General features: G+C 41.3%; 1 protein-coding gene and 1 long non-coding RNA gene across 3 annotated transcripts in view; one reads left to right on the top strand and one right to left on the bottom strand.

The window, feature by feature from the left end:
• Window positions 1-27,299, top strand: LOC114116072 (uncharacterized). Its single transcript, XR_003590121.3, has 2 exons — window positions 1-21,615; window positions 27,004-27,299. It is a non-coding gene; the product is annotated as an uncharacterized LOC114116072 (long non-coding RNA).
• Window positions 3,309-27,769, bottom strand: part of BVES (blood vessel epicardial substance) — a 54,260-nt gene continuing 29,799 nt past the window's right edge. For both annotated transcript variants that reach the window (XM_027972406.3, XM_060419554.1), the window contains exons 7-8: window positions 27,041-27,182; window positions 3,309-7,193 (exon numbers count right to left, since the gene is read on the bottom strand). In XM_027972406.3, coding sequence (XP_027828207.1) covers window positions 7,069-7,193; window positions 27,041-27,182 — 267 coding nt within the window. In that variant the 3' untranslated portion in view covers window positions 3,309-7,068. The remainder of the gene's footprint in view (window positions 7,194-27,040; window positions 27,183-27,769) is intronic.

Here is a 27,769-nt window from a genome sequence, read left to right as displayed (position 1 = left end):
ACAGCAACCTCCCACAAGAGGCACCTACAGCCTCCTTCCCCCACCTCCAGCTTTCTGGGGGCATGTGTGGAAGTCAAGATGGCCTTCTCTCTCTGCCTCAGCCAAAGATGTCCAGAGAGACTGCAGCCTGGAAACTGCGCCCTAGACCTACAGACATTTCTGCTGTGAGCAGGAGGGGCCTTGGTGCCTGTCCCCTACCCTACCCGTCCTTCAGGTCCTGCTGGTACCAACTCTCTGACTCTATACAAGAACTGTGGTTACCGAGACTCCAGAATCATTAAGGATTCAACGTGGCAACCAAAGGGAAAAGGGGATGAGAACGAGCTTGTACTTTGTGCCAACTATGCCTTTGGAAAGGTTCTAGAATACAGGAGAAGGAAATGGCAACCCACTCCAGTGTTCTTGCCTGGAGAATCCCAGGGATGGGGGAGCCTGGTGGGCTGTTGTCTCTGGGATCGCACAGTCGGACACGACTGAAGCGACTTAGCAGCAGCGGAATACAGGTAAGGACACGGCAGCTTTAAAAGGCGTAAGGACTTGGTGAAGATCACATGGTCAGAGCCCATGTTCAGAACTACATCTGCCTGACTTCGAAGTCATGTCCAAGGGCAAAGACTGCCTCCTTTTTCAAGTCAGTGCTTTGAGATAAGAGAGGTGGACAGCAGAGATTAGAAACCAGTTTGGAACATCATGTATTTAGGATCTTATATTTTCACATGAGCTGATAGATTATGTTACAAGTCAATATAAATCTTGGCTTTTCATTTTTCTAAAAAAAAAAAGCCTCTCCCTAAACAATACATATTTTTCTGTACAAAAAATTTGAAGTATTATAGTCTTTAATTCCAGCATGGAAACTCCTTTGATAACCTAAGATGAGAAGCTGAGAACAGGTGGTAGTGGCGGCTGCAGGCTTTCTGTCGAAGAGGACCGGAAAAAGCAGCAGGGCGAGCAGGGCCACAGGCTGAGGTATCTGGGATGGAACACGGCCCTTTCCCTGGCTGGTTTGTTCTGGCAAAATCAGCTTATTTGGACTTCAGTTCTGTTGTGTTAACCACCTTACGGGATTTTTGTGAAAATACTAAATTGTTTTAAATGTCTTTAACAGTCTCTGGTAAATAATATGTACTTAGTAGACAGCTATTACTACTACATTATATTGTAATTATTCTTATAGCAAAATGTATCCGTACTAATAGAGAAGAGTTAATGAGGTTAGATGAGAACAACAGAAATAGTGGGAAGCGCACTGAAAAACGTTAGGGAGGCCTGCAAGATAACAGAAACCCTTCAAAGAGAAACGAACTCAGAGCAGCTGACGGTGGTTCTGTTTTCTGTGCAGCATGGCCCCCGTGGGAGGGCCAGCGCCTGGGACTTGGCCCCTGTCCGAACTTTTTCAAGGGGACTCCAGGGTTCACCTCTGTCCGTCTCTACACAAATGACCTAATTATATGTAGCCACCAAGGAACGGGAGCAGCTCTGAAGTTTTCAGCATTCGCAGAAAAATATCAAGAGGTAAATGGCGCTAATCATTTTTCCCTGAAGGCTCCCTTCCTCTACCAGTCGAGTTTTGGTTGTGAGCCTTCATTTACTCAGCTGTAAGGTAGTTTAGCTTCATTCAAGCCACATTTGCCTCTGCTGGTCTGTCGTGCAATAAGTCAGAGGGTGAAATCCTGAGCCACAGTGCTGCTTTCCCAGGAGCAGGCCTGGGGTCAGTCCTGCGATATGGAGTCTTGCCTGTACTGAGCAGCTGGACCAGGCAAACGGGGCAGAAAAGCAGAAAGCAAAGCTGTAAGCTGGGAAGATGGTAATCATCTTGTGAAAGGATGACAAAGGAGACTGGGAGCACCTGAAAGTGGGGATATATTTGCCCTTAGTAAATAGCAAGGAAAAAATTTTTTCACAGTAAGACCTTGTTTTTTTTGTTGGTTTTTTTTTTTTTTTTTTACCTATTTTATGTATAGTGATTTGTATCTGCAAATCCCAAACTCCTAATTTATACCGTCCCCATCCCTTTTCCCATTTGGTAACTGTCAGTTTGTTTTCTATGTCTGTCAGTCTGTTTTTGACTTGTAAATAATTTCATCTGTATATTTTAGACTCTACACATAAGCAATATCATATTTGTCTTTTTCATTCTGACTTATTTCAGTTAGTATGATAATCTCTAGGTCCATCCACATTAAGGAAATATTGGTGTAGTGTATTCATTCATATTTATTCATCACACACACACCCTTTAACAGAAAGTTTTTTACCTGTTGGGAATTTGTCAAGCTCGTGGTGCCATCTTCAGCTCAGAAATCTGTATCCTTAGCCCCAGCCCCACCTCTGAGTTCCAGATTTGACACCTCTGCTGTCCCAGAGGCCCCTCAAACGCAACATGAAGAAAGCAGTCTCTCTACTCAACCTGCTGCTCACCAGGGAGTAACCAGCAGCAACTCCAGCTGGAGCTCTGTGACACTCTCCCCTCTCAGCACCATCTCTGCTCCCACAAATCTGGAACCAAGTCCTGTCGATTTTAGCTCATGTTGGGTTGTACCCACACCTATCCACAGAAAACCTCTCATGGGCATAATGGGAAACTCTTAAGTCTCACAGCACAGGCTGGGTAAGGGGGAGTTGCCCCAAAGATGGGTCAGCTTAAAAGTCAGGTCTTGGAACCAGACATTAGGCCTGAATGACATGGCTTATCGGGCAAGAGTATTAACTCTTTAACTAGTGACGTAAGATGCCCGGTCCAGCTGGGTCTCATCTTGGCGCTGATCAGAGCAAGTTAATTAGGTGTCAAGTACCTACTACAAACGGCCAAGAGATGGGCTTTCCAGTCCCTTTTTAACATCGAGCACAGGTGATAGAAGCAAATATGAGTTTCTTTATGAAAAGAAAGACTGCCCACCAAAATAGACCCAGGGGACGTGTTCTGTCCCCTTCATGTGATTCCTTGTATTGCTGAACCTTACGAAAACTAGAAATGAAGTTTCAAACACAGTGGATTAAAAATTTGAAATATATGTATCCTCACATTGAAACTCTGGAGGCTTCTCAGTCGCTGCATCCAGGCAGGATTGTCCACTGCCTCGTGGCCCACCCTTTTCATGACCAAAGGCAGCAAGGTAGCAGGCCTTCAGAACTAGATGGAGCCAACCCAGGAGCACGCCTTGTGCATGTCTGCTCAGATTGCCTAAACCAGAGCAATTCCCATAGCCTCTGAAGGCTCTTTCTTGAACCTTTAGGCATTAGAGAAAACCAGCTACATATAAGACAAATGAAATTTTAAAAACCAATACAGTATTGTAAAAGCAAAATTTTTAAAAAGTGTACATATTCCAAGTAAGTTTATTTGATCAAATGACAAAATATGAAGATATTTTAAACTATAAAGCTCTATTCAGACAAAATGTAAATTTATTATAAAGTAAAATGATATCCATGTAAATGGTACCTAAAAGCAGAAAGAATGCAATTCCTATAAATACTATGTCTGTATAAAGCATTCACAAAATTCTCAGGTACTTTAAAACTAGGTTGTAGGTATATTAGTAAAATCTGTAAATAGTGCTTAAAGTGGGTTTCTTAAACTTCCCCTACAATATGTCATGGGGGTTCTGTAATGATCAGAGTGTCAGTGAGATGTGTCATGAGTGTGGAACAACCTTGAGTTCCCCGCACAGTCCTATCCCTTCACATGGAGAATTGGAATTGAGTGGGTGGGAATTTCTAATCACTCTAGTTGGGCATAATTAGAAAAAGGTTGTGAAACCAGGTTAGGAATAGGGAAGGGAGGGGAAATACGGCAGAGTCAACGGTTTCTGCAGAGCAGCTTTACACATGACCAGGAAAATGGATTTTAAAATCAATAACAGTGAATCCTTGGAGCTGCACCCCAGGGTCTGGACCAACCAGCATGCCCAAGGGCTCGACTGGGTGCCACACGCGCTAGCATTAAGTCCACATCAGAGGGCAAGGTCGTCACCTGGGTGCACCACAGGCAGAGCTAAGTGTGCAGTTATAAATTTCTCTACCAAATATTTTTTCTAGCATCTAAGTGACTCTGCCTTTGAGGCCACGATAGGACCTGGGAAGCAAGAATCAGCAGCTCCAAGTTACAAAATCAGAAAAACTTCAGGCGTGTGGAAGGAGAACCAGATGTGAAGAAGTGGTGTCTCCCAGTGGGCACAACACACTGTTGGGAGCAAAGCACAAATGCACAAAATGATTAAAGTGAAGTGAATCACGGGGAGAAACAGAAAAGATCCCAGGAAGCCAAGGAGGTAACTGAAAAATAATTATATAGCACCCATTATTGTTAATTTAAATCTATAAACATCATAGGGTTTGTGCTATTATTTTATAAATACAACACTTATGAGAGCTTGCAGAATATTATAAATGCCACACATTCTGGTATAAATGTTGACTCCAGCTTCATACAAGGAACTTGAAGTTACATTTCAACATAGTGGATTTGGGGTGATAAATAGAGTAATTTTTGTAGGCCATTTTCTGGACCTTGGTCACACAGCTAAGTGAAGGCCAAGAAACACAGGAAGCATTTTATTGGTCGCTTTGGCAACAAATGTGTTTTTTATCTACATGTTATATAAAGATACACTTGTGTCCATGAATCTGTAAAAATCATCCATAAGAGATCTTTTATGTTTTCTTATCTGCTTCGTTGCTATCAAGTCTAATGGGAGGACTACTCAATGGCTTTGGCTCCTTCACTGTCATCCTTAGAGGGATGTATTTACAGATAATTCTATGTTTCCTATTCAAGATAAGTGGCTCTTTGAAGATTCCTAATCTTGAGATTATAATCTTCATTATCGATGGCACTGACACACACAAACACGTTAAAAAAGTAAATGACTTCATATCAGCTAATTTTAGCAGTGTGCTTTTAAACCTTGTGCTTTTCCAACACTACAGAAAATAACCTCTAAACACATCCAGGTTGATCATTAGAGATGCTCCCCTCTGCTGTCTAAGGTTGATTAAGTGAGACGCGTCTGAAAATGGGTCAGGGTAAGAAAATCTCAAGGTTCTGTGGACTCACAGAACATTACTAACATGGCTTTTGTAGAATCTAAAATTGCTTTCTACTTAGACAAGGATGTAATATCTAATTACTCTGTTGAACGATTTTATAAATTAGTCCTATGCATGTATAAACTCAATGGCCTACATAGCGTCACTTCAATAGTTAAAGTGGTATTAACACCATTACTTCATACCCTTGATTCAGGCACTGAAAGAGAGAGTTCAGTCTGCTGTTTCTGAAGTCTTAAAGTCAAGGTAAAGTCATTCACTCACCTTTGTTTCATTTTCCCTAAATAAAATCTTAATTTAGCAAACAGAAGAGACTACTACAGCAGAAAGTGAAATCAGCCTTTCTATGGTGAGGTTAACAAGCTATTCATTTGATGAATGCGTTAGGAGCTGGATACCCAGTCTGTGGAATTTTTCTCAGTGAGTAATCAAGCATGTAAATTTGACTCAATTGAAATTACTAAAATAACTGACTTTAAAAAATGAGTTTAGGAAAATGGAGTGACCTTGGAGTACTTAAGTTTTATATCTTCTCTCATGGAAATCACCTCTTGGCAAAAGATGTTTTTGGCTCAGCTCACCTGAAAATAATTTCTTATGGAACTTGTTATTTAGCATAATGGGACTAACTCAGAGTCGGAGTACACAAAATAAAGACAGTGGGGCATGATGGAGCACAGCCATTCAGGGGAAGTGAAGTGAAGTCGCTCAGCCGTGTCCGACTGTTTGCGAGCCCATAGACTGTAGCCTATCAGGCTCCTCCATCCATGCGATTTTCCAGGCAAGAGTGCTGGAGTGGATTGCCATTTCCTTCTCCAGGGGATCTTCCTGACCCAGGAATCGAACCTGGGTCTCTCTCACTGCAAGCAGACGCTTTACCGTCTGAGCCACCAGGGAAGCCCAAGGGCTTCCCCCAAATGGGTGGCCTGTGAAGGGCCACAGTCACACTGACCCACTTGATGATTTATGCAAATTTCCCAAGTACCACCGTGTCTAGAATCACAACTGGTGGAAAAGAGAGATCTAGAATCAAGGTCCTCACAGCACTCTCTAGGTTGGGTGATCACAGCAGAGCTTGTGGTGGACCGTCTGCCTCACAGCTGTGTCTCTGTTTGCAGCCCTGGCATCTGGTGTCTGACACACAGTAAGGAGTCATCTGTACCCCTGGAGGAACCATCTGAACGTCAGAGGAGTGGCCAGAGAGTGCAGTGGCTGTGTCAGCCTCCTCATTCTGTGGCGCTTCTTTGGCCACTTGACTCTGCATTAATGTGCTTCAGAGCATGGGGCAAGATGGCTCCACATCACAGCTGAGCTGGTTTAGCCAAAGGGTGACCCTGAGCTCAGAACTGCTTCCACTGTTACCTTTCCAGGGTTCATCCCAACTTTCAAACAGTGTAATATCAGGGTAATGTGAGTAAAGTCTGATGAGCTTTGTCCATTATCAGCCTATCCATACAGGGTCCACAAATGTGAGATGTTCTAGTAGAATGATGTATCTGGTCTGAGAGAAAAATACTTGAGTCGCACCACATCTTTCTTTAAAATTTTCCAGCCAGAAAATCCATTGAGCAAAGCCTGAGATTCCCTGTTGTTGTTGTTTTTTTAAACATTCCCTCCACCTCAATCAAATGGACAACCCCATTGCCACAGCAGAGAATTAACTCTCTGATGAAAGCGAACAACAACTTGGAAAGATAAGTGAAGGCATTTGAAATGACAAAGCACTAAGATTTTTTAAAAATTTAAATGATAATATATCTATAAAACACTGTGAAAATGTCTCTCCCAAAAATAGCACACATTTTAGTCAGAAGGCTCAGTGAAACTGAAAGCTGACCAGTAAAAGTGAAGGTAACCTTCCCATTTTTTAATTTCCCTCACTTTCCTGCCCTCAGACTCTACCAAGCTGGGTGTATGAAAGCAGAAAAAAATCTAAAAGCCGTGAAAAAGTGCTGGTATTTTTCAGGATCTCTCCAAGACAGTTTCCCTCTTGGTAACTTGAATCCTCTCTTGGGATCAAGGCCACTGACGAACTTTAAATGTATTTGAAGGCGCAGGTTCAAAGACCTCGTCATCATCTTCCACCCCTTCTTCTATCGGTTTCATCCTAGCCGAGGCTCGCTGGTGTGGGGATGGTACATCTGTCAAAGACACAGAAAGGAAGACCACTTAATGTACAGCCTGCCCTAATGCTGGCGTGATGTATCAGTGAAAAACTCCAACTAGAAAATAAAACTCTCTGGGAGACTATAGCTGGCACCAGGAATGCAGTTTCCCTAATACTGCATCTTTTTTTTTTAATTTTATTTTTAATTGGAGAATAATTGCTCTACAATATTGTGTTGGTTTCTGCCATACCTCAACATTAAATTGAATTTTTATTTTATATTGAAGTGTAATTGACTTACAATGCTATATTTCAGGTGTACAGTGAAGTGATTCAGTTATACAGACATCTACCCTATTTCAAATTCTTTTCCCATATAGGTTATTACAGAATGCTGAGTAAAGTTCCCTGTGCTATACAGTAGTCCTTGTTGATTATTTTATATGTAGTAGTGTGTATATGTAGAGGTTTCCTCGACGGCTCAGCAAGTAAAAATCTGCTTGAAATGCAGGAGAGGTGGATTTGATCCCTGAGTTGGGAAGATCCCCTGGAATAGGAAGTGGCAGCCCATTCCAGTATTCTTACCTGAAACATCCCACAAACAGAGGAGGCTGGTGGGCTACAGTCCAAAAGGTTGCAAAGAGCCGGACACGACTGAAGAACTGAGCTCGAGTGTGTATATGTTAATCCCAAACTAATTTATCCCTTCTCCCACCACCTTTCCCCTTTGGCAATCATAAGTTTATTTTTAAAGTCCGTGAGTCTGTTTCTGCTTTGTAAGTAAGTTCATTTGTATCTTTTTTTTAGATTTCACACGTGATATCATATGATATTTGGTTTACTTCGTATGATAATCTCTAAGTCCCTCCATGTCGCTGCGTGTGTGTGTGTGTGCTAAGTCACGTCAATCTTGTCTAACTCTCTGCAATCCTATGGGCTATAGCCCACCAGGCTTCTCTGTCCATGGGGATTCTCCAGGCAAGAATAATGGGATGGGTTGCCATGCCCTCTTCCAGGGGATCTTCCAGACCCAGGGATTAAACCCACGTCTCTTCTGTTTCCTCATTGGCAGGTGGGCTCTTTACCACCAGTGCCGCCTGGGAAGCCCAGGAAATGGCACTCACTCTTGCTTTTGCAAGGCTGAGCAATATTCCAGTGTATGCACGCACCACATCTTTAGCCATTCCTCTGTTGATGGACATTTCATTGCTTCCTCATCTCGGCTGTTGTGAATAGTGATGCAGTGAATGCTAGGGTGCATGTATCTTTTTGAATTATGGTATTCTTTGGATATATGCCCAAAGGTGAAATTGCAGGATCATATGGTAGCTCTGTTTTCAGTTTAAGGAAACTAAATACTGATTTCCATAGTGACTGCACCAAGTTACATCCCCACTAACAGTGTATTAGGGCTCCCTGTTCTCCACACCCTTTCCGGCATTTATTATTTGTAGACTTTTTGATCATGGCCATTCTGACTGGTGTAAGATGATATTTCATAGTTCTGATTTCATTTGTCTAATAATTAGTGATATTGAGCATCTTTTCATGTGGCTTTTGGCCATCTGTATGTCTTCTTTGGAGAAGTGTCTGAGGAAATCTTATTTTTAAAGTTATTCATTTAATATTGAGCTGCATGAGCTGTTTATATGTTTTAGAGATTAATCCCTTGTTGGTTGCACCATTTGCAAATTTTTTTCCCATTCTCTAGGTTGTCTTTTCATTTTGTTTATAGCTTCCTTTGCTGTGCAAAAGCTTTTAAGTTTAATTAGGTCTCAGTTGTTTATTTTGTTTTCTGGAGCAGATGGATTCAAAAATATATTGCTGTGATTTGTGTCAAAGAGTGTCCTGCCTATGTTTTCCTCTGGGAGGTTTATAGTATTCATTCTTAAATTTAGGTCTTTAATCCATTTTGAGTTTATTTTAGTATGATGTTAGAGAATGTTCTAATTTCATTCTTTTACATGTAGCTGTCTAGTTTTCCCAGCACCACTTATTGAAGAAGTGGTCTCTTTTCCATTGTGTAGTCTTGCTTCCTTTGTCATAGATTAATGGGTTTATTTCTGGGTTTCCTACCCTCTTCTATTGATGTATATTTCTGGTGTGTGTGTGTGTGTGTGTGTGTGTGCCAGTACAACACTGTTTTAATTTCTGTAGCTTTGTAATATAGTGTGAAGTCAGAGAGACTGATTCCTTCAGCTCCATTTTTGTTAAGTTTGCTTTGCCTTCTCGGGTTCTTTTGTGTTTCCATAAAATTCTTTTTTTTAGTTCTGTGAAAAATGCCATTGGTATTTTGATGGGAATTGCATTGAATCTGTTGATTGCCTTGGGTAGTACAGTCATTTTAACAATATTGATTCTTTTAATCCAAGAACACAGTATATCTTTCTATCTGCTTATGTCATCTTCAATTTCTTTCATTAGTGTCTTAATAGTTTTCAGAGTACAGGTCTTTCATCTTCTTAGGTAAGTTTACTCCTAGGTATTTCATTCTTTTTGCTGTGATGGTAAATGAGATTGTTTTCTTAATTTCTCATTCTGATCTTTCTTTCTTAGTGTATAGAAATGCAACAGATTTCTGTGTGTATTAATTTTGTATCCTACAACTTTACCGAATTCATTGATGAGCTCTAGTATTGTTTTCTGGTAGCATCTTTAGGATTTTCTATGTATAGTATCATGTTATCAGCAGACAGTCACAGCTTTACTTCTTTTCCAATTTGAGTCCCTTTTACCTCTTCTCTAATTGCTGTGCATGCCAAATCCTTTTGGGCAAGACCAAATATTAGGGACCTTTTGGCATGGACCGAATGTCTTTGGACACTTTAGACAGCACTACATGATCCTGTAAACATCAAGGACCTTAGCATGGACCAGATGTCTTATAGACCAATGTTCTGCAAGGCAGCAAAGTCAATAGGCCATTGTTAGTCCATGAGAACAGATGTAGAGAGGATGTCATTTCAGGTGCTTGGATGGTATGAGCTTCTCAGACATATGCAGTTCCCAGTGGTTTGCACCAAAGTCTGCTTAGGACTCAGAACGCACGTTCCTACATTAATATCATAGGTGGTAATTTTAGTCCCTTGAAGGTGGATTTAACTCCTACTTTCCCTAAGGAATGGTTCTACTCTGAAACTATAAAACCTCCACCATCTGGAACATCACCCAAAAGAATATTTCTTGCCACCAACTGTCCAGTAACTCCCTGGACTTACAGGGGAGAGGGAGAGAGAGAAGGAGGGGCAAGGAGGAGAATCCAGGCACGCAGGAGAGAAGAGCTGGATAGAGCAAATATAATCCAGAAAAACAGCAGAGGCCCTTATATCAAAGAAACCAAATAAACAATCCATTCATTCTGTCTATCCTTCATTCATTCATACATTCACCAAGTGCTAATTGAGCTTCTACTATAATGGACACCATGCTTGATGGAAGAAAAAACACTGTCTAAAAGTAAGAGTAGAAGTTATTATTAATAACTGCATAGGCTTCTCAAGGTGCCTACTATTATAGCACACACAAACTCCCTCCTGTATAGTTCCCACATTCTGTGTCAGGCTCCACTTTATGAGGGTCTCCCTCAGCCCCACCCAGGCTTGAGCCATATTCTTGCTCTACCCTCCAGCAGGGTGAGGTCAATATTATCAGCAAATGCTGAACTCAGTCTAAGTGTAAGGCTGATGAAGGAGGAACAATGGGAGAAATCTGACTCTTCACATACTTGCTCTACAGCAAAGAAGAGTAGTAGGATCTTATGAAGACATAAAAAGGCAACAGGAAATTTATCAGGATCAGCTCTTAATCCCTAGCCAGAGGCAGCTGTGTACCCTAGCACAGGGGTAAGGGTGCAGAGCACAGTGGCCAAGACCAGAGGCTCAGGAAACACTTCCAAGGTTCAGATCCCTGCTGTGCTGCTTCCTGGCTGTGTGACCTGTCCTCCATTACTAAACTTCTCCAGGCCTGTTTCCACCTTTGTGGAAAGGAGACATTCACAGGACCTGCCTCACGGGGTTGTTCAGGGGATTAAACAAAATAATCATGGAATGTGCTTGGCACATATAAAATGTTGCTGTCATTTTTTTTTTCAAGATATATATATATTTCAACTTACTTGGATAAAAAGTTTACATTGCTTATTTTAGATCAAATTTTGAGATCAGGATAAAGATACTTGGGAAAGTAACTTTTGGGGACTCTGTGTTCCTTCCATTGACAGCTTCAGAATCAGTCCCCATTGTTAGCACATCAATACCATCAAAGAAAGGATTCGTTTATATATAAATTATTTTCACTTAAGTCTCTTTGGCATATATAACATTTATCACTGTTTTCCAGTTAGAGATTCATATAACACCATTACATAAACTTTAAATTTTTTTTTGTTAATTTTATTGAAGTATAGTTGATGTACAATACCATAAGTTACAAGTGTACAATATAGTGATTTACAATTTTAAAGGTTATATTCCACTTATAGTTATTATAAAATATTAGCTATATTCCTGTGGTATACAATATGTCTTCGTAACTTATTTATACATAGTAGTTTATACCTCTTTATTCCCTACCTCTGTATTGTTCCGCCCCTTCCCTCTCCCCACTAGTAACCACTAGTTTGTTTTCTATAAGTCTGTTTCTTTTTTGTTATATTTACTAGTTCACTGTATTTTATTAGATCCCCACAGAAGTGATATCATACAGTATTTGTCTTTCTCTGTGTGACTTATTTCACTTTAGCATAATACCTTCCAAGTCTACTCATGTTGTTGCAAATAGCAACATTTCATTCTCTTTTATGGCTGAGTTTTTTTCAGGGGGACAAGGGGAAGCAGAAAGTATATACAAAAAGTTATATACAGTAACTTCCATTTATTATTCACTATATAGTCATTGCCATCTTGGAAGATGCTATGATCCACAGCTACATCCTTCAACATAAAAGATCATAATTGTACAGTGCGGAGCTGGACTTTGGCAGAGCTAGTGTGTTTGTCATATACAAATGGAAATTGTTCACTTTTAAACATTTGCAGTTAGTTAAAATACTGAGTTAACAGGGAGACAACTACTGATGTAACTGGTAGAAAATTAGCTTCTATTAAAACAGTCTAGGAACACAATTCTGCCTCGAGCACAGCATGGGAGAATCTCTCAGACATATACTTTTAATCCTTTTTCACACAGGTTATAGCAGACATACCAACCATCACCTGGAATGTGCATGTGAATTATTCAAATGGCAATGTAACCTGTCTGTGTGACCTTGGGCAGGTTACTTCACTTCTCTGTGCCCCAATTTCTCTATCTGTGAAACAGAAGTCATAATAATGGCATGTATTTCATATGGTTGTTAAGAGGATTACATGACTCAAACTTGTTAAATTCTTATATCTGTGCCTAGGATATCATAATCCCTTTGTAAATATAAGTCAGTAAAATGACTTAATAATATGGCCTTAGGAGAGCAATGGCCTAAATCATTAGAAAACTTGTTAAAATTCATCATCGCTCATAGGAATAGCAAATAAAGGAAATGAGACTTGTGCTCAAATAGCATTTTGTGTTGCTCAGTGTAAGAGTGCAGCAAAATTGTCTATTGTTTTTTTAAGAAAAACAATAGGCATGACTTCCATCATATTTGTAGCCTCAAGTTATGATTGAATCTCATGAAATATTAACTTAGGCTGAGTATCTGCAATCAGATAGACCCTGAGAACAAGCAAAATGGCATGCCTAAGAGCATTATGCCAAATCAATTATGCAGAGCATCCAGACGTACGAAGATGTACGATACACGTAACACGAACATGCCCATTGCATTTTGGCTGGGGAAGTGGGGAGAATTGGTCTGAAGATTTTAAGCCCATCTATCAAACTAGAGAACTAAACATATAGAATTATCCAACCAAAGGCATGGTACTACAGCTTCTATAGTAACCTGAGGTAGTTATCCACGTTGGGGCCAAAATGTTATCTGCCCCTTTAGCTACCTCACCAATCACTGCCTTTTTCTGTTGAGAGAGAGAATGAAGAGAGGAACCAGTACAACTAGAAATGACCTGGAGAAACTCTGGAAGAACTTTTAGCTTCCCTATTGTCAATTGAAAAAAATGCACAATTAAAAGTTGAGAACTATGTTTTATTTGGCAGACAAAACTGAGGACTTAAGCCCAGGACATAGTCTCTCAGATATCTCTGAGAGACTGGTCCCAGGAGGGAAGGGAGGGGCCTGAATATACAGGATTTTTTGCAACAAAGACCAGGTAGTCAGAATATCAATTAAAGAAAACCAGACATCTCAAGTAATTGAGCACTCTTCTACGTATGAGAAGATGCAAGAGTTTGCACTGACTGAAATCGCTCCTTGGCCGTGCACCTCAGCTGTCTGGGGCCAGTGTCCTGTGCTTTTTCATCCTGAGTCTCCTCAGAGTGTGTGGTCAGGGGGGCTCCAGTGGTTAACTGCTATGTGGCAGGCATCCTGTTTGGATCTTGAGTTCCCTCAGGGCTCACCATCAGGGTGGCTGTAATGAGATGACTTGACGACTGCAATATCTTGTTTACTGATATGACAGGAAGCATTTCTTTTTCACTGACGTGTGCTCAGTCAAGAATGCTGGAGAGGGTGGCTATGCCCTACTCCAGGGGATCTTCCCGCCCCAGGGATTGAACCCTCATCTCTTTTGTCTCCTGCATTGGCAGGCAGATAGTTTACCACTATTCTGTGAAAGAATTTTTTCTCTTCCTGCTCTATTTGCCTGAGAAAGGAAGAACTGTAGTCTTAGTATGTAACATTAAAAAGTAAACAAGATTTACTTCTAGTCCTGGAGTGACATCCAGGGGCCCGCTTCCCTTCTGGCAAACTCTCAGTGCCCCAAATCCAGCCCAGTGTTTTCCTCTTCTCCTCTTGCTTTTCTCTCCTCGTGGGCTGGTTTCTCCACTCTCCCCACCAAATTCCTCTCCACTCCGCAAGGTGAGCCTCAAGCGCTACTGCCTTCATTCGTAGTCTTCCCTAATTCCTTCTCTGGGGTGATTCCGTTTTCCACCAAAAGACAAGTACTTGCATCCCTCCCTTACTAGAAAACAGGCATCTTATGGGCGTCATCACAGCCTTTTCTCTCCTGCAGCCTCTCTGAAGTACCCACATGTAGCTAGGTCCTTGATAACTACTTAGTACATGAGAAAAATCCCTCTCTGAAACTCTGCATGGGGCCTTCCCTGAGGACGTGGGGAAACCACACAACCACACACTGGAACTCTGATGGGTCAAGTCCAAGTCCTGCCAGTGGGCCACCATCAGTGGCCCTCAGATGCATGCAGGTCTCAGTTTACAGTAACACCTCACTGCAAAAGTGATTGTTATCACTGCCTTCTGTACTACGTGCCTTGAGGGAAATCACTTTCATATCACTGATGGTTCGACAGTGCTTGCAGCCCAGGCAGGAGTACCATCCGTCCAAGTCAGCATCAGCGAGGTGCACCAGTGCTATCACCTGCTACAGAGTTTTCATCCAGTCGGCCTAGAGGATCCCCAAGGGACTACCCTGTGCAAGAGGCTAGGTTAAACGTTAGGAAATAAAAGCAAACCAAACCTAGTTTCTGCCTCTATCTTCTCAGAAACTCCATTGTACAACAGAGGAGCAATTCATCCTTACAGCATCCATATCAGTATTTTTACTTAGAGGCTAAAGCACAGACAACCTGGACACCTAAGAAGAATAGCTGGGAGATGATGTGGATGAACCCCGTTCCCACCAGAAAGGGAAACACTGAGAAATAAAACCGGCTGGGGCAAAGCAGGAGACGCTGACAGCCCAGCAAGACTGACAGCTAAAGATTCCACGCCCCCGCCCCACACGGAGAGGACTAAATTCAGGCTCTGTGGTGCATTAGAGCCCACGAGTCCCCTCATCCAATTCTCACCACCGCGCCTGTTGCTGTTTTCTCCATTGAGCAGACCGATGCACTGGAAGGTGACACGAATGAAGTCTGACTTACAGCTGCCAGAAGCGGCCAGAGCCAGCAGGCTGTCTGACCCCCGAGAGGAATTGGAGTCTCAGAGCCCACGCTCTTGTCTCAACCTCAGGAGGCCTGGCTTCTGTGCCACCGAGAGCCAAGTATGACAGTCATCTGGCCCTACCTGGGAACTGGCCATAGTCACAGCCAGGAGCTTCCTGGAGAGGGAGCTCACTGACCCTGACCTGGTGTTCTCTGCCCTCTGTAGGAGAACCACTGGTTCAGTGGAAAGACTCCGGGGCCATCACCATGCTGCCAGAAATCGTTTTTGTCCACTAATTAAAACCCAATCTGGAGTGTGAACAACAGCAACAAAAGAAGATCCTACTTCGAGGAGACTAGTAATATTTCAAAAATTGAACGTTAATAAAAATTCTTTCTACGAGTTTGCCCAGTTTTTCACTAACCTTGTGCACTGATGCCTCATCAGAAGTTTGCCCAGAAGGCCCAATACCTTCCCTAAGTGTGAGAGCATGAGGACAGAACAGAGAGAGAAATTGAGCTCATCTTTAGCCAAGTGCATTTTCAAATTACTTTTGCCTCTCGAGAACATGACTATGAGGTTCATGACCTCTGTATAATGCTTCGCTTTTCATTTACTCCAAATTCTAGAGGGGCAAATAATTCCATCTCCATAAATTTTCTAGGAAACTGATTTTTATTCTTCTTTTAAAGCCACTTCTACAGTTAAGACTCAGAAGTGGTTAACTGTATCTTTGATATTTAGTATAATCAAGAAGCGATAACTAGCATTATTTTTGGCTTTTAGTTATCAATATCATCCAATTGCCCCTGGCTGCCAATTAACACAATTTATTCTAAAAGTAAATAAAACAAATGTCTCAGACTGAACTTCAATCCAGACTTATCAGGTGTGACCTTGTTAAACAGCTACATCAAGAGCTACTTTTGCTTGGCAAAAAAAAAAAATCTGCCAAGAAGAAGACATGTACTTGCTTCCATTGATAGCAAGGCCTGGAGAACACCAGCCAGCAAAGCAGAACTGACTCTGAGCTGTGTGCCAATTCGGTGTGTTAGGTGGGAAAGAGAATGGGAGCACCAGGTAGCCATCGTCCTTAGGACGTAAGAGAGTAAAACTAAAAAACACGGCCTCTGAGCAAATGCGGAAGACAGATTAAGAGGAATAGCTCTGAACCAAACAGTGGACACCTCTACTCATGCCAGACCACAGGAGGACACCCACAGGTGGCTTTGGATCCAGGAAGCAGGGTCTCTTCTCAGCACACCTGCTTAGACAGCAGCTTGTGTGTGAACCTAGCTGAAAAGAAAAGGAGCTGGCAATCAAGACGCGCTTTGTGTCCTTGAGGGTTGTTGCTGGCAGCGGCAAACCAGCCAGGCGCCTCCACGGAGGATGGGCTCAGGCTGCCCTGCCAGGCCTTGTACCTTAAAGTCCCGAATTAAACACAGGAAGCCTTTTTATACACAGACCCAGGGGATCTTGCATAACCATCCGTCCAAACTCTGCTATAAGTGCTAAAAAATTAGGTAGGAGAGATGCCCTTTGACAGAACTCTATCCTTATTGAGCTTATTTCTATTTTGGTGTGCTTCTGATTACATGAGGGCCTGAGGGCTTCTCCTTGCAGGAGAAAGTAAACAGACATAGTTGTTCTTATTAAATCCAGAGTGAAGGTCACACTTGTTCCAGAGAATGAGTAAGTGACCTCAAGTTTGATCTTTAAGTAAGCAAAGGACCATGATATGAAGTTTGTCAAGTGACTTCTCTCTCTGCTTCAGAAATTTTAACAAGGAATGACACTTTTATAAACTCTCCAGTATAATTGTGGTAAGATGTTTTTCCCCTTTCCTTTGTTAACTTTGATGACATTTTCTTCATTCCTTTCAAAGTGTTCTTTTATTATGTTTAACCATCTGGCCGACTGCTTTAACAAGTAATTAAAAACCTTACAGGGGTTTAGAATTTTAATTAGATTATACATTTTTTGATGTATGAGGATGGGGGAAAATGTAATGGCTTTTTTGCTAGAAAAGGATTATCATCCCCTTTATGCCTTTGCCTTATGTGTATTATAAGACTTTGTTAAATTTAAAAAACGTGTTTTTCATTGAGGTCATAAGATTATTTCAGATTGTAGAAACTGAGTTTGGATGGAAGTTTTCTGAATAATAGTGCTGAAGAGTTAGGTATGCCTTTAGACCTAATTTCCTTGAAGGGACTGAGGACCACTGAGGGATTCAGCAAAGAATTATACAAATTATGGCAAATGGGGAGGATAAGGAGGCTAGCGGCTCTTATGAAGAGGTTCTCGGATCAATTCCTGGCTTCTCAGATGGGTGGCCGGGGCCCTGAGATGCCCGGGCAACAGGTGTGAGTAGCCAAGGAATAGCCTGAGTCCTCTCCTGCCCTAAAGAGAAAGCTTTAGGGTTGCAGAGTTGGTGGATAAGCTCAGGGGGATAGGAAAGGCAGTTCAAGGATGGCAGCTGTGCATCAGAGCCAGAGAATCACCAGTATGGGGTGAGGTAGGAGGGTGAGAGGCCTTATGAGGAAGGCCTGAGACAAAGGGGACATGGAACTGATGGCCCAGGAGAATGAGGATGTGAGACCAAAAAGGTAAGGATAAGGAAAAAGAGAGGCCACTAGAGATATCCATGAAAACAAAAAGCAGTAGGAAAAGGCATGACTCAAATATCAAATAACTACTCAGACTTTAAGAAGAAATGAAATGATTCACCCAAAACAAAAAGCCACTAGCAGATACTGGGGATCTGGTGAATAAGATGGTCCTAACAGTAAGGCATAAGAAAAACTTTAAAGGAAAAAAGGAGAGGCATGGCAGGAAGTAAACTACAGTGGCATTATTTATTTGTGTTTTTAAAAAAGGAGAATCCATTTGAACTTAACAGAAACAGACTCTTTGAACAGATCAGGAATCATGATGCCACGGGAACCCAAAGAAAGCAATGTAGTCAGAGCCCATTATTAAATTATGAATAAAGCGTAATGTCAATACTATTTATTTGCTTTAAACTTTATCAAATAAGCCATGGATGAAGGGAGGAAGACATAACTATAATTGGCAGAGAGAATAATCATATTTAATACCTTTTAAACCGTGAACTTCAGATGTTGAAGCTGGTTTTAGAAAAGGCAGAGGAACCAGAGATCAAATTGCCAACATCTGCTGGATCATTGAAAAAGGAAGAGAGTTCCAGAAAAATATCTATTTCTGCTTTATTGACTATGCCAAAGCCTTTGACTGTGTGGATCACAATAAACTGTGGAAAATTCTTCAAGAGATGGGAATACCAGACCACCTAACCTGCCTTTTGAGAAACCTGTATGCAGGTCAGGAAGCAACAGTTAGAACTGGACATGGAACAACAGACTGGTTCCAAATAGGAAAAGGAGTATGTCAAGGCTGTGTATTGTCACCCTGCTTATTTAACTTATATGCAGAGTACATCATGAGAAACGCTGGGATGGATGAAGCACAAGCTGGAATCAAGATTGCCGGGAGAAATATCAATCACCTCAGATGTGCAGATGACACCACCCTTATGGCAGAAAGTGAAGAGGAACTCAAAAGCCTCTTGATGAAAATGAAAGAGGGGAGTGAAAAAGTTAGCTTAAAGCTCAACATTCAGAAAACAAAGATCATGGCATCTGGTCCCATCACTTCATGGGAAATAGATGGGGAAACAGTGTCAGACTTTACTTTTCTGGGCTCCAAAATCACTGCAGATGGTGATTGCAGCCATGAAATTAAAAGACGCTTACTCCTTGGAAGAAAAGTTATGACCAACCTCAATAGTATATTCAAAAGCAGAGACATTACTTTGCCGACTAAGGTCCGTCTAGTCAAGGCTATGGTTTGGTCATGTATGGATGTGAGAGTTGGACTGTGAAGAAAGCTGAGCACCGAAGAATTGATGCTTTTGAACTGTGGTGTTGCAGAAGACTCTTGAGAGTCCCTTGGATTGCAAGGAGATCCAACCAGTCCATTCTGAAGGAGATCAGTCCTAGGTGTTCATTGGAAGGACTGATGCTGAAGCTGAAACTCCAGTACTCTGGTCACCTCATGTGAAGAGTTGACTCATTTGAAAAGACTCTGATGCTGGGAGGGATTGGGGGCAGAAGGAGAAGGGGACGACAGAGGATGAGATGGCTGGATGGCATCACCGACTCAATGAACACGAGTTTGGGTGAACTCTGGGAGTTGGTGATGGACAGGGAGGCCTGGTGTGCTGCGATTCATGGGGTCTCAAAGAGTCGGACACGACTGAACTGAAACTGAACTGAACTGTACGTTTAAAAAATGGATAAGATGGGTAATTGGTGTGTTACATGTATTTCTACCACATTAAAAAACAGTTCAGAAAGAAACACAACATTGCGAAGCAATTTTCCTCCAATTAAAAAAGCATAAGAGCTTCTGCACAGCAAAGGAAACTATAGACAAGATGAAAAGACAACACTCAGAATGGGAGAAAATGATTGCAAGGGAAGCAACTGACAAAGGATTACTTTCCAAAATATGTAAGCAGCTCATGTAGCTCAACATCAGAAAAACAGCCCAATCAAAAAATGGGCAGAAGACCTAAACAGACATTTCTCCAATTAAGACAACAGATGGCCAATAGACACATGAAAAGATGCTCAATATCACTCATTATCAGAGAAATTATCAGAGAAATCAAAACTACAATGAGGTATCATCTCACACCAATCAGAATGGCCATAGTCAAAAAGTCTACAACAATCAGTGCTGGGGAGGGTGTGGAGAAAAGGGAACCCTCTTGCGCTTTTGGTGAGAATGTAAATTGATACAGCCACTAGGGAGAACAGTATGGAGAGTCCTTAAAAAAGCTAGGACTAAAACTACCATCTGATGGAGCAATCCAGCTACTGGGCATATACCCCGAGAAACCACAATTCAAAAAGGCACAAGTACCCACCCCAACATTTGCTGCAGCACTATTTACAATAGCCAGGACACAGAAGAAACCTAGATGTCCAATGACAGATGAATGGATAAAGAGTGGTACATACATACACTGGATATGACTCAGCCATAAAAAGGAACGAACTTGAGTCAGTGGTAGTGAGCTGGATGAACCTAGAGCCTGTTATACAGCGTGAAGTAAGACAGAAAAACAAATATTGTGTATTAATGCATATTTATATGAAATCTAGAAAAATGGTACTGATGAACCTATTTGCAGGCGAGGAATGGAGAGGCAGACATAGAGAATGGAGTTGTGGGCACAGTGCAAGAAAGAGGGGATGGGATGAATTGAAAAGCATTGACATATATAAACTACCATGTGTAAAACAGCTGTTGAGAGGTTGCTGTATAACACAGGGAGCCTGGCCTGGTGCTCTGTGATAACACAGAGGGGGTGGGATGGGCTGACAGGGAAGCTCAAGAGGGAGGAGAGATATATATATACATAAAATGTTGACTAATTTGCATTGTTTTATGGCAGAAATCAATACAATGTTATAAAGCAGCTTTCCTCCAATTAAAAAATAAGAAAAAAGGAATAGAAATATGTTTTCAACCTTGATTGTTGAAAAGTTAAAGAAGAGACAAGAGTTTGAAGGTAGAAGGGGAAAGAATAAGTAACTGTAGGGAAGCTGATGTCCTCACCTTTAGGAGTGCTTCAGAGAGAAAAAGAAATGGAGGTTTATATGTCACCCTGCTTATTTAACTTGTATGCAGAGTACATCATGAGAAACGCTGGACTGGAAGAAACACAAGCTGGAATCAAGATTGCCGGGAGAAATATCAATAACCTCAGATATGCAGATGACACCACCCTTATGGAGAAAGTGAAGAGGAACTAAAAAGCCTCTTGATGAAAGTGAAAGAAGAGAGTGAAAAAGTTGGCTTAAAGCTCAACATTCAGAAAATGAGTCAGATACGACTGAGCGACTGAACTGAACTGAACTGATGTATTATTTAATGTTACAAATGTAAACAATAAAGGGATAAAAACTAGTCATATTTTATACTGAGCAGAAGCGGGAAGGGAAGTTAAAAGTGAACTAGGTTAGAAGATAAAGGTTAGGAGGATAAGTCAATTAACAGCACACTGTTTAGCATTTTGGACAAAAGTTGTTCCAATATGATTGCTCTTAAAGAGTGGTTAGGTTGAAAGGGGTCAGTTCTTTTCATTGAAAACAATTTTTTAAATTATTTGATAACTGCATATTAACTTGATGATTTTATTTTGTTAAAAGACTGAAAGTATACAGCCCAATAAAATTATTTTACAGTCATTTCACAGATGGGAACATGCTGGGTGAGGAGAGAGGCCATTTAAAGGACTGGTGAGGGCTGGGGCCCTGGAGACAGTCCCCCAGCCTGGAGGAGCTTGTGCGCTAAGGTCCCAGAGGAGATGAATGGCATATTCCTTGCCATGAGAAGGAGGAAATACAATACTTACCTTGTGAAGGTGAGTGAAGATGAAATGAGAACATGTATGACAGTGGTCAGGATGTGTCAGTGGCTGCAACAGGGGCTGAATATTCCCAAACAAGTTTACACTCATGCACGGGTATTTGTAAGGTCAGAGGCAAAGCAAGACCTTGGAACCAATTCAGTACTTCTTAGATTCAGGGCTGACGAGCGGCCCTGAGCAGGTTATTTAACCTTCCTAAGCTGCACTCTGCTCATCGACGAAGTGGGGGCGCTGCTTTTCACTACCCCTTCTGGTGGATCTGAGAACAGTTCTTAGGTTCATCTCTGGGTCCCTGCTGCCTTTCCACCTCTCCCTATAATCCTGTTTGTAAGCCTACAGTTGTTCACAGGAGGAAATGAAATACAAATTAGATTGAAAAGATTATTTCATGAAACTCAGAAGATGGAATTGGCTTTTTGTATATTTCCAGGTAAAGAAATACATAAGAGAGCTGAGGGAAACTTATTATGTCAGATAAGCTGCCTAGTCTTAGCAGACAAGAGTACTAACCAGATGCAAACGAACTCAGCTTAGCACAGATCTGCACCCCTAGGTCGGGCTTCCCTCGTGGCTCAGATGGTAAAGAATGCACCTGCAATGCAGGAGACCTGGGTTTGACCCCTGGGTTGGGAAGAGCCCTTGGAGAAGGGAAAGGCTACCCACTCCAGTATTCTGGCCTGGAGAATTCCATGGACTATAGTCCTTGGGGTCCGAAAGAGTCGAATACGACTGAGTGACTTTCACTTTTCCCTAGGTCATATGAAATTAGTACACTTTCCAGAGCACCTTCTTGACATTAATAACCAAAAAATACTTGAAAAGGCTTTTTTGGTCAGGAAGAAATATCTCCTAACTATTCCATAGTCTGTTAAAGAAATCATAAATTTTAATTATTTCTGAAAAACATGGTTTAAATTAGCAAAATCTTTCAAAGATGAGTTCTAACAGACTGGATCACCTACACTGACTCAGGATTTTTAAAAAACAATAGATTATTTAACTCCAATTAACTAAAATAAAGTTCTCAACTTGCAAAGAAACATCCTGTGTCCACCTGTTGCCATGACAATGCCTGTGCTCAGCACCACTTATCATGATGGAATTGCCAAGGATAGTCAGTCTGCATGGATGTTTATATACTACGTGTAGGGAGCTAAACCTGTAAGGAGGGGAAGACAGAAATGACAAGGCACCTCGATGAGCACCTTGGTCCAGGAGCAGAGGGAAGAAAGCTTATATCTATATAAGGGCTGGATCATGGAAAAAGCAAGAGAGTTCCAGAAAAATATCTATTTCTGCTTTATTGACCATGCCAAAGCCTTTGACTGTGTGGATCACAAAAAACTGGAAAATTCTGAAAGAGACGGGAATACCAGACCACCTAATCTGCCTCCTGAGAAATCTGTATGCAGGTCAGGAAGCAACAGTTAGAACTGGACATGGAACAACAGACTGGTTCCAAATAGGAAAAGGAATATGTCAAGGCTGTATACTGTCACCCTGCTTATTTAACTTATATGCAGAGTACATCATGAGAAACGCTGGACTGGAAGAAACACAAGCTGGAATCAAGACTGCCGGGAGAAATATCAATAACCTCAGATATGCAGATGACACCACCCTTATGTCAGAAAGTGAAGAGGAACTAAAAAGGCTCTTGATGAAAGTGAAACAGGAGAGTGAAAAAGTTGGCTTAAAGCTCAACATTCAGAAAACAAAGATCATGGCCTCTCATGGGAAATAGATGGGAAACAGTAGAAACAGTGTCAGACTTTATTTTGGGGGGCTCCAAAATCACTGCAGATGGTGACTGCAGCCATGAAATTAAAAGATGCTTACTCCTTGGAAGGAAAGTTATGACCAACCTAGATAGTATATTCAAAAGCAGAGACATTACTTTGCCGACTAAGGTCCAGCTAGCCAAGGCTATGGCTTTTCCTGTGGTCATGTATGGATGTGAGAGTTGGACTGTGAAGAAGGCTGAGTGCTGAAGAATTGATGCTTTTGAACTGTGGTGTTGGAGAAGACTCTTGAGGGTCCCTTGGACTGCAAGGAGATCCAGCCAGTCCATTCTGAAGGAGATCAGCCCTGGGATTTCTTTGGAAGGAATGATGCTAAAGCTGAAGCTCCAATACTTTGGCCACCTCATGTGAAGAGTTGACTCATTGGAAAAGACTCTGATGCTGGGAGAGATTGGGGGCAGGAGGAGAAAGGGACGACCGAGGATGAGATGGCTGGATGGCATCATGGACTCCATGGACGTGAGTCTGAGTGAACTCCGGGAGATGGTGATGGACAGGGAGGCCTGGCGTGCTGCGATTCATGGGGTCTCAAAGAGTCAGACACGACTGAGCGACTGAACTGAACTGAACTGAAGGGCATTAAATCCTCCTCACACATCCTGGACATCCTGTCTCACAATCACACTTCCAAACATGGAACTCAAGCAAATGAAGCAACAGGCGAGCAAAAAGGAATTAAACAGCTTTAAGAGCCATGTTGTGATTCTGCCATCACTGTCTTCCCTCAGCCATGAGTGGCAGTGACCCAAACAGCAGCTGCTCCTTCAGTGTCCCAGAGTGAGGAGGACCCAGCAGCACCTGTGTGCATGTAAGAAATAAAGAAAGCAGCCTCTCTATCATAGCCAGAGGTTGGGGGAAGCATCTGTTAGCACTGTTTCATCTAGTGAGAGCTAAGATACCTCTCTTCCATGCAGACTGCAGTGAAGATTAAATGTGATTATGTTTAGAGAGTACCTGAAAAAATAATAATTGCTATTGTCAATAAACGTGTGTTCCCATCTTCCCACTAGCATTCATGAAGCTGATACTTGCTGTTGCTGAGTTCAGCTGCCCTGGCTGCCCCCATGTGTATATCAGAAATCCAGAATAATCAGAGCTTAGGCATTTGTTTTGGGGACCTCACATGCTCAAAGTGTGCTGAATTATGTTATTTCAGCCTGATAGTCCTACGGGATTGGTTTTGTATTCTGTTTTACAAGGAATGTAAATTGGATAAGTTGATGCCCTATTGATGGGTTGGGCAAAAGAAAAGCAAAAACAGCCTTCTGTAGTTCTGGGACAAAATCTAAGTAAGAAAAAGTAAGAACGAACCAATTTTTAATGAATCACATGGTAGGATGAATAATTCATAATTAATATCAGTGTTGTGCTCAAATACTAATGTCTTCCATTAAGCTGCAGAGGTGAAGCTGAGAAACTCAGAATGAGGACTGTTAAAAGGAAGCAGGGATGAACATCCATCTTCTGTACAGTTCACACACACACACATGCACACACTCAAAACTATGCATATACATGGCTCTATGCATTTACATCATAACGTGTAAGAGCTTGTACAATAAACCTGAGGCTAAAATATACATTTATTAATTAAATAAACAACATAAGCAGGCTGTACACATTTTCAGTACAGCAAAGTACAACTGAACAAGGGAACTGAGAAGGAAAGCTGCCACCCTGTCCCCCAGGGCTGCCTGCCTCTTCAGACATGGAAGTTTCAATTACCCATGCAAGAAACAGCCATTTGGATTAAACTTACAATTCACTATATAAGGAAGAGGGAAGGAAACAGACCAGGAATTGTGCCCTGACAATCTGATATGACAGCTCATGTCAGATTAAAAAGGTCCTGCAATTTATTCCAAGTCATACAACTATAATTATTAGAGCAAGGACCCAGGTCTATATGCGCAAGATGTGTAATCTATCCACAAAATGCCTGGAAATCTAGGCTTCTGGAGGCAAGTATAGTACACATGTTAATCTTGAAAAAAATGTTCTCATTCTGTTTAAACAACATACCCTAGGGAAGGTTTTCTTTTCTGAAATGTTAAAATGTCCAAAGGACTTCCCTGGTGGCTCAGACGGTGAAGAATTTGCCTGCAATGCAGGAAAACCAGGTTTGATCCCTGGATAGGGAAGATCCCTTGGATAAAGGAATGGCAACCCAATCCAGTATTCTTGCCTGGAGAATCCCCATGGACAGAGGAGCCTGGCGGGCTACAGTCCATAGGGTCACAAAGAGTCAGACATAAATGAGCAACTAACACTTTCACTTTCAAAATGTCCAAAAGCTTTAGATTATACAATAAAATACTACAGAAAACCCAAGCTGATTTTAAGAAAATGAATGGCCATCCCATGTACTGCTTGTTCTCAGGGCTTCCTCAGCAATACTGAAGAACTATAAAAACTACAAAAAAGCCATTCTACAGGAAGAATAATCACACACAATATTTCAGTGTAATTCCCCTTCTGCTGGCCTTTCTTAGAAATCACTGTATGAGTAATTAAGATGGGTCCATTGAAAAATGCTTATTAATGACCACCAAACTGTTTCAATAAGGCAGATAATACATCTGACATGCTAGTAGATTCAGAGTTTGGTCAACCTCAGTTGTACTTTCACAAAGTTACTTTGGAATAAAATATAGCCATTTCCAGGTTCTCATCTGTATTATTTCTGAAAGCTCCTTTAGGCCCATAATGCACTTCTGTGCCTAGTCTTTGCTTTGACACTTACACCAATTACATGGCCTTGTCAATTCCAGCAATAATGTGCAATACTTAAAATCCTTAATCCATTTTCTCTAAAGCATCCGAAGTTACAAGATCATTTACATACATGTTTAGGATTGTTGAATGTGTATCTGGACATTCTTAAAAGTTACTTTGGTTTTACATATGATTGCAAAGATGAATAGTTTTTAGTTCATGCAGTGAGAGAATCTGCCTGTCTGCTACTTCCCATTAATTAGTTCAACATTCTTACACTGCCATTATTGGAATAATACTTATTATGAAATAATTTTAAGTATTAACATTAAGCATCTCTTGAAATAATTCTGTTGCACCTTATTAACTTTAACATCTGTGTCATTAGTGCTATTTAAAATGTTTTAAAGCAATCTAAGCTATAGCAGAATCTTGAAAAACTTGCCTTTTGGTGAATGAGGTGATTCACAGTAGAGCTGAGTGGCCTCCTTCATCTTAGGGAAAGTTCTGTTAACTGATCACCTGTTAACTCTGGGTGGTCACATTGAGATAACCAGCTGGCAGTATAACCTCCAGCTGTTGCCTCCTACCATTTTAAACACTGGATGTAGTTTCCACGAAAATCGTGAAAACAAGAAGACCATGCCCAGGAAGCCATATGGACTGTTTCATACTACTCCACTCAATAGTTTGAGAAAAGTATATGGCAAATGGAAATAGGAGTTCTAGTTAGATTTTACCTGATGGGCAATAGAGAAAAAAAGCTAGAAAAAGTGATTATTTTTATTGTTACCTTTAGGTTGTCAAATAATTTCAACTTGAAAAGTTACTTTTCTGATCAAAGTTGTCATTTGTCCTTTTCTAGCAACATCCATCAGAATCCCAGGGAGGGGATAACTTACGAAGAGAGGATACGCTGGAGGTGCCCCGAAGAAACTGGTGTAAGCCGTCTTCGTCTTCGCTGGAGCTGACTATACTGTTCCTCATTTCTAGCATGGACAACTGAGTGCAAAGGCTGAGCTGGTGGTCCAACTTTTTGATCTTCTGTAAAGCAAAGTTTTAAGATTTCTGAGCGCTATGGGACTTAGATCATAGCTTTCCTGTAAGTAGCATTTACTTTTCCTTGAAATAAAGAACTGTTGGTACATAGTGCCAAATAAATAGTAGCTATAATTTTTTTATTATAAGCTATTACTGCAAATACATTATAAAAATTTAATATACTCACTGGACTATTTATTAATCTGAAAAATGCTAAGCACCAACCTAATTTGATAACAGCCTAGACAAGATAACTTGAAGAGTGCATACACCCATACTCATAGTCCCTGGGGAACAGTACTTATGGAAACAATGTTTTGCTAGTTTTCTTCTGTAATCATTTAAATTTCTTTCTCATCAAACATGGGGAAATGAAGATCAAACTGCAAATTGTTGAAGATCCATGTAGCTCTGAAATGCCTAAATGAATGGCCACAGGCTTCCATCCTATACCTCTCTTGTCACTTATGGGCTTTCTGGAAAGGGACCTGATCAGTAGGAATGTGCAAGACTGGAAGACACGGGGTTAAAATGCCAACCTCCTGCTTGCTGGGGTTGATCAGCATTTATCAGTCTGCCCTGCCTTCCCT

This window comes from Ovis aries, chromosome 8, assembly GCF_016772045.2.
Source record: "Ovis aries strain OAR_USU_Benz2616 breed Rambouillet chromosome 8, ARS-UI_Ramb_v3.0, whole genome shotgun sequence".
Taxonomy (NCBI): domain Eukaryota; kingdom Metazoa; phylum Chordata; class Mammalia; order Artiodactyla; family Bovidae; genus Ovis; species Ovis aries.
This window is presented reverse-complemented; position numbering and strand designations above follow the sequence as displayed.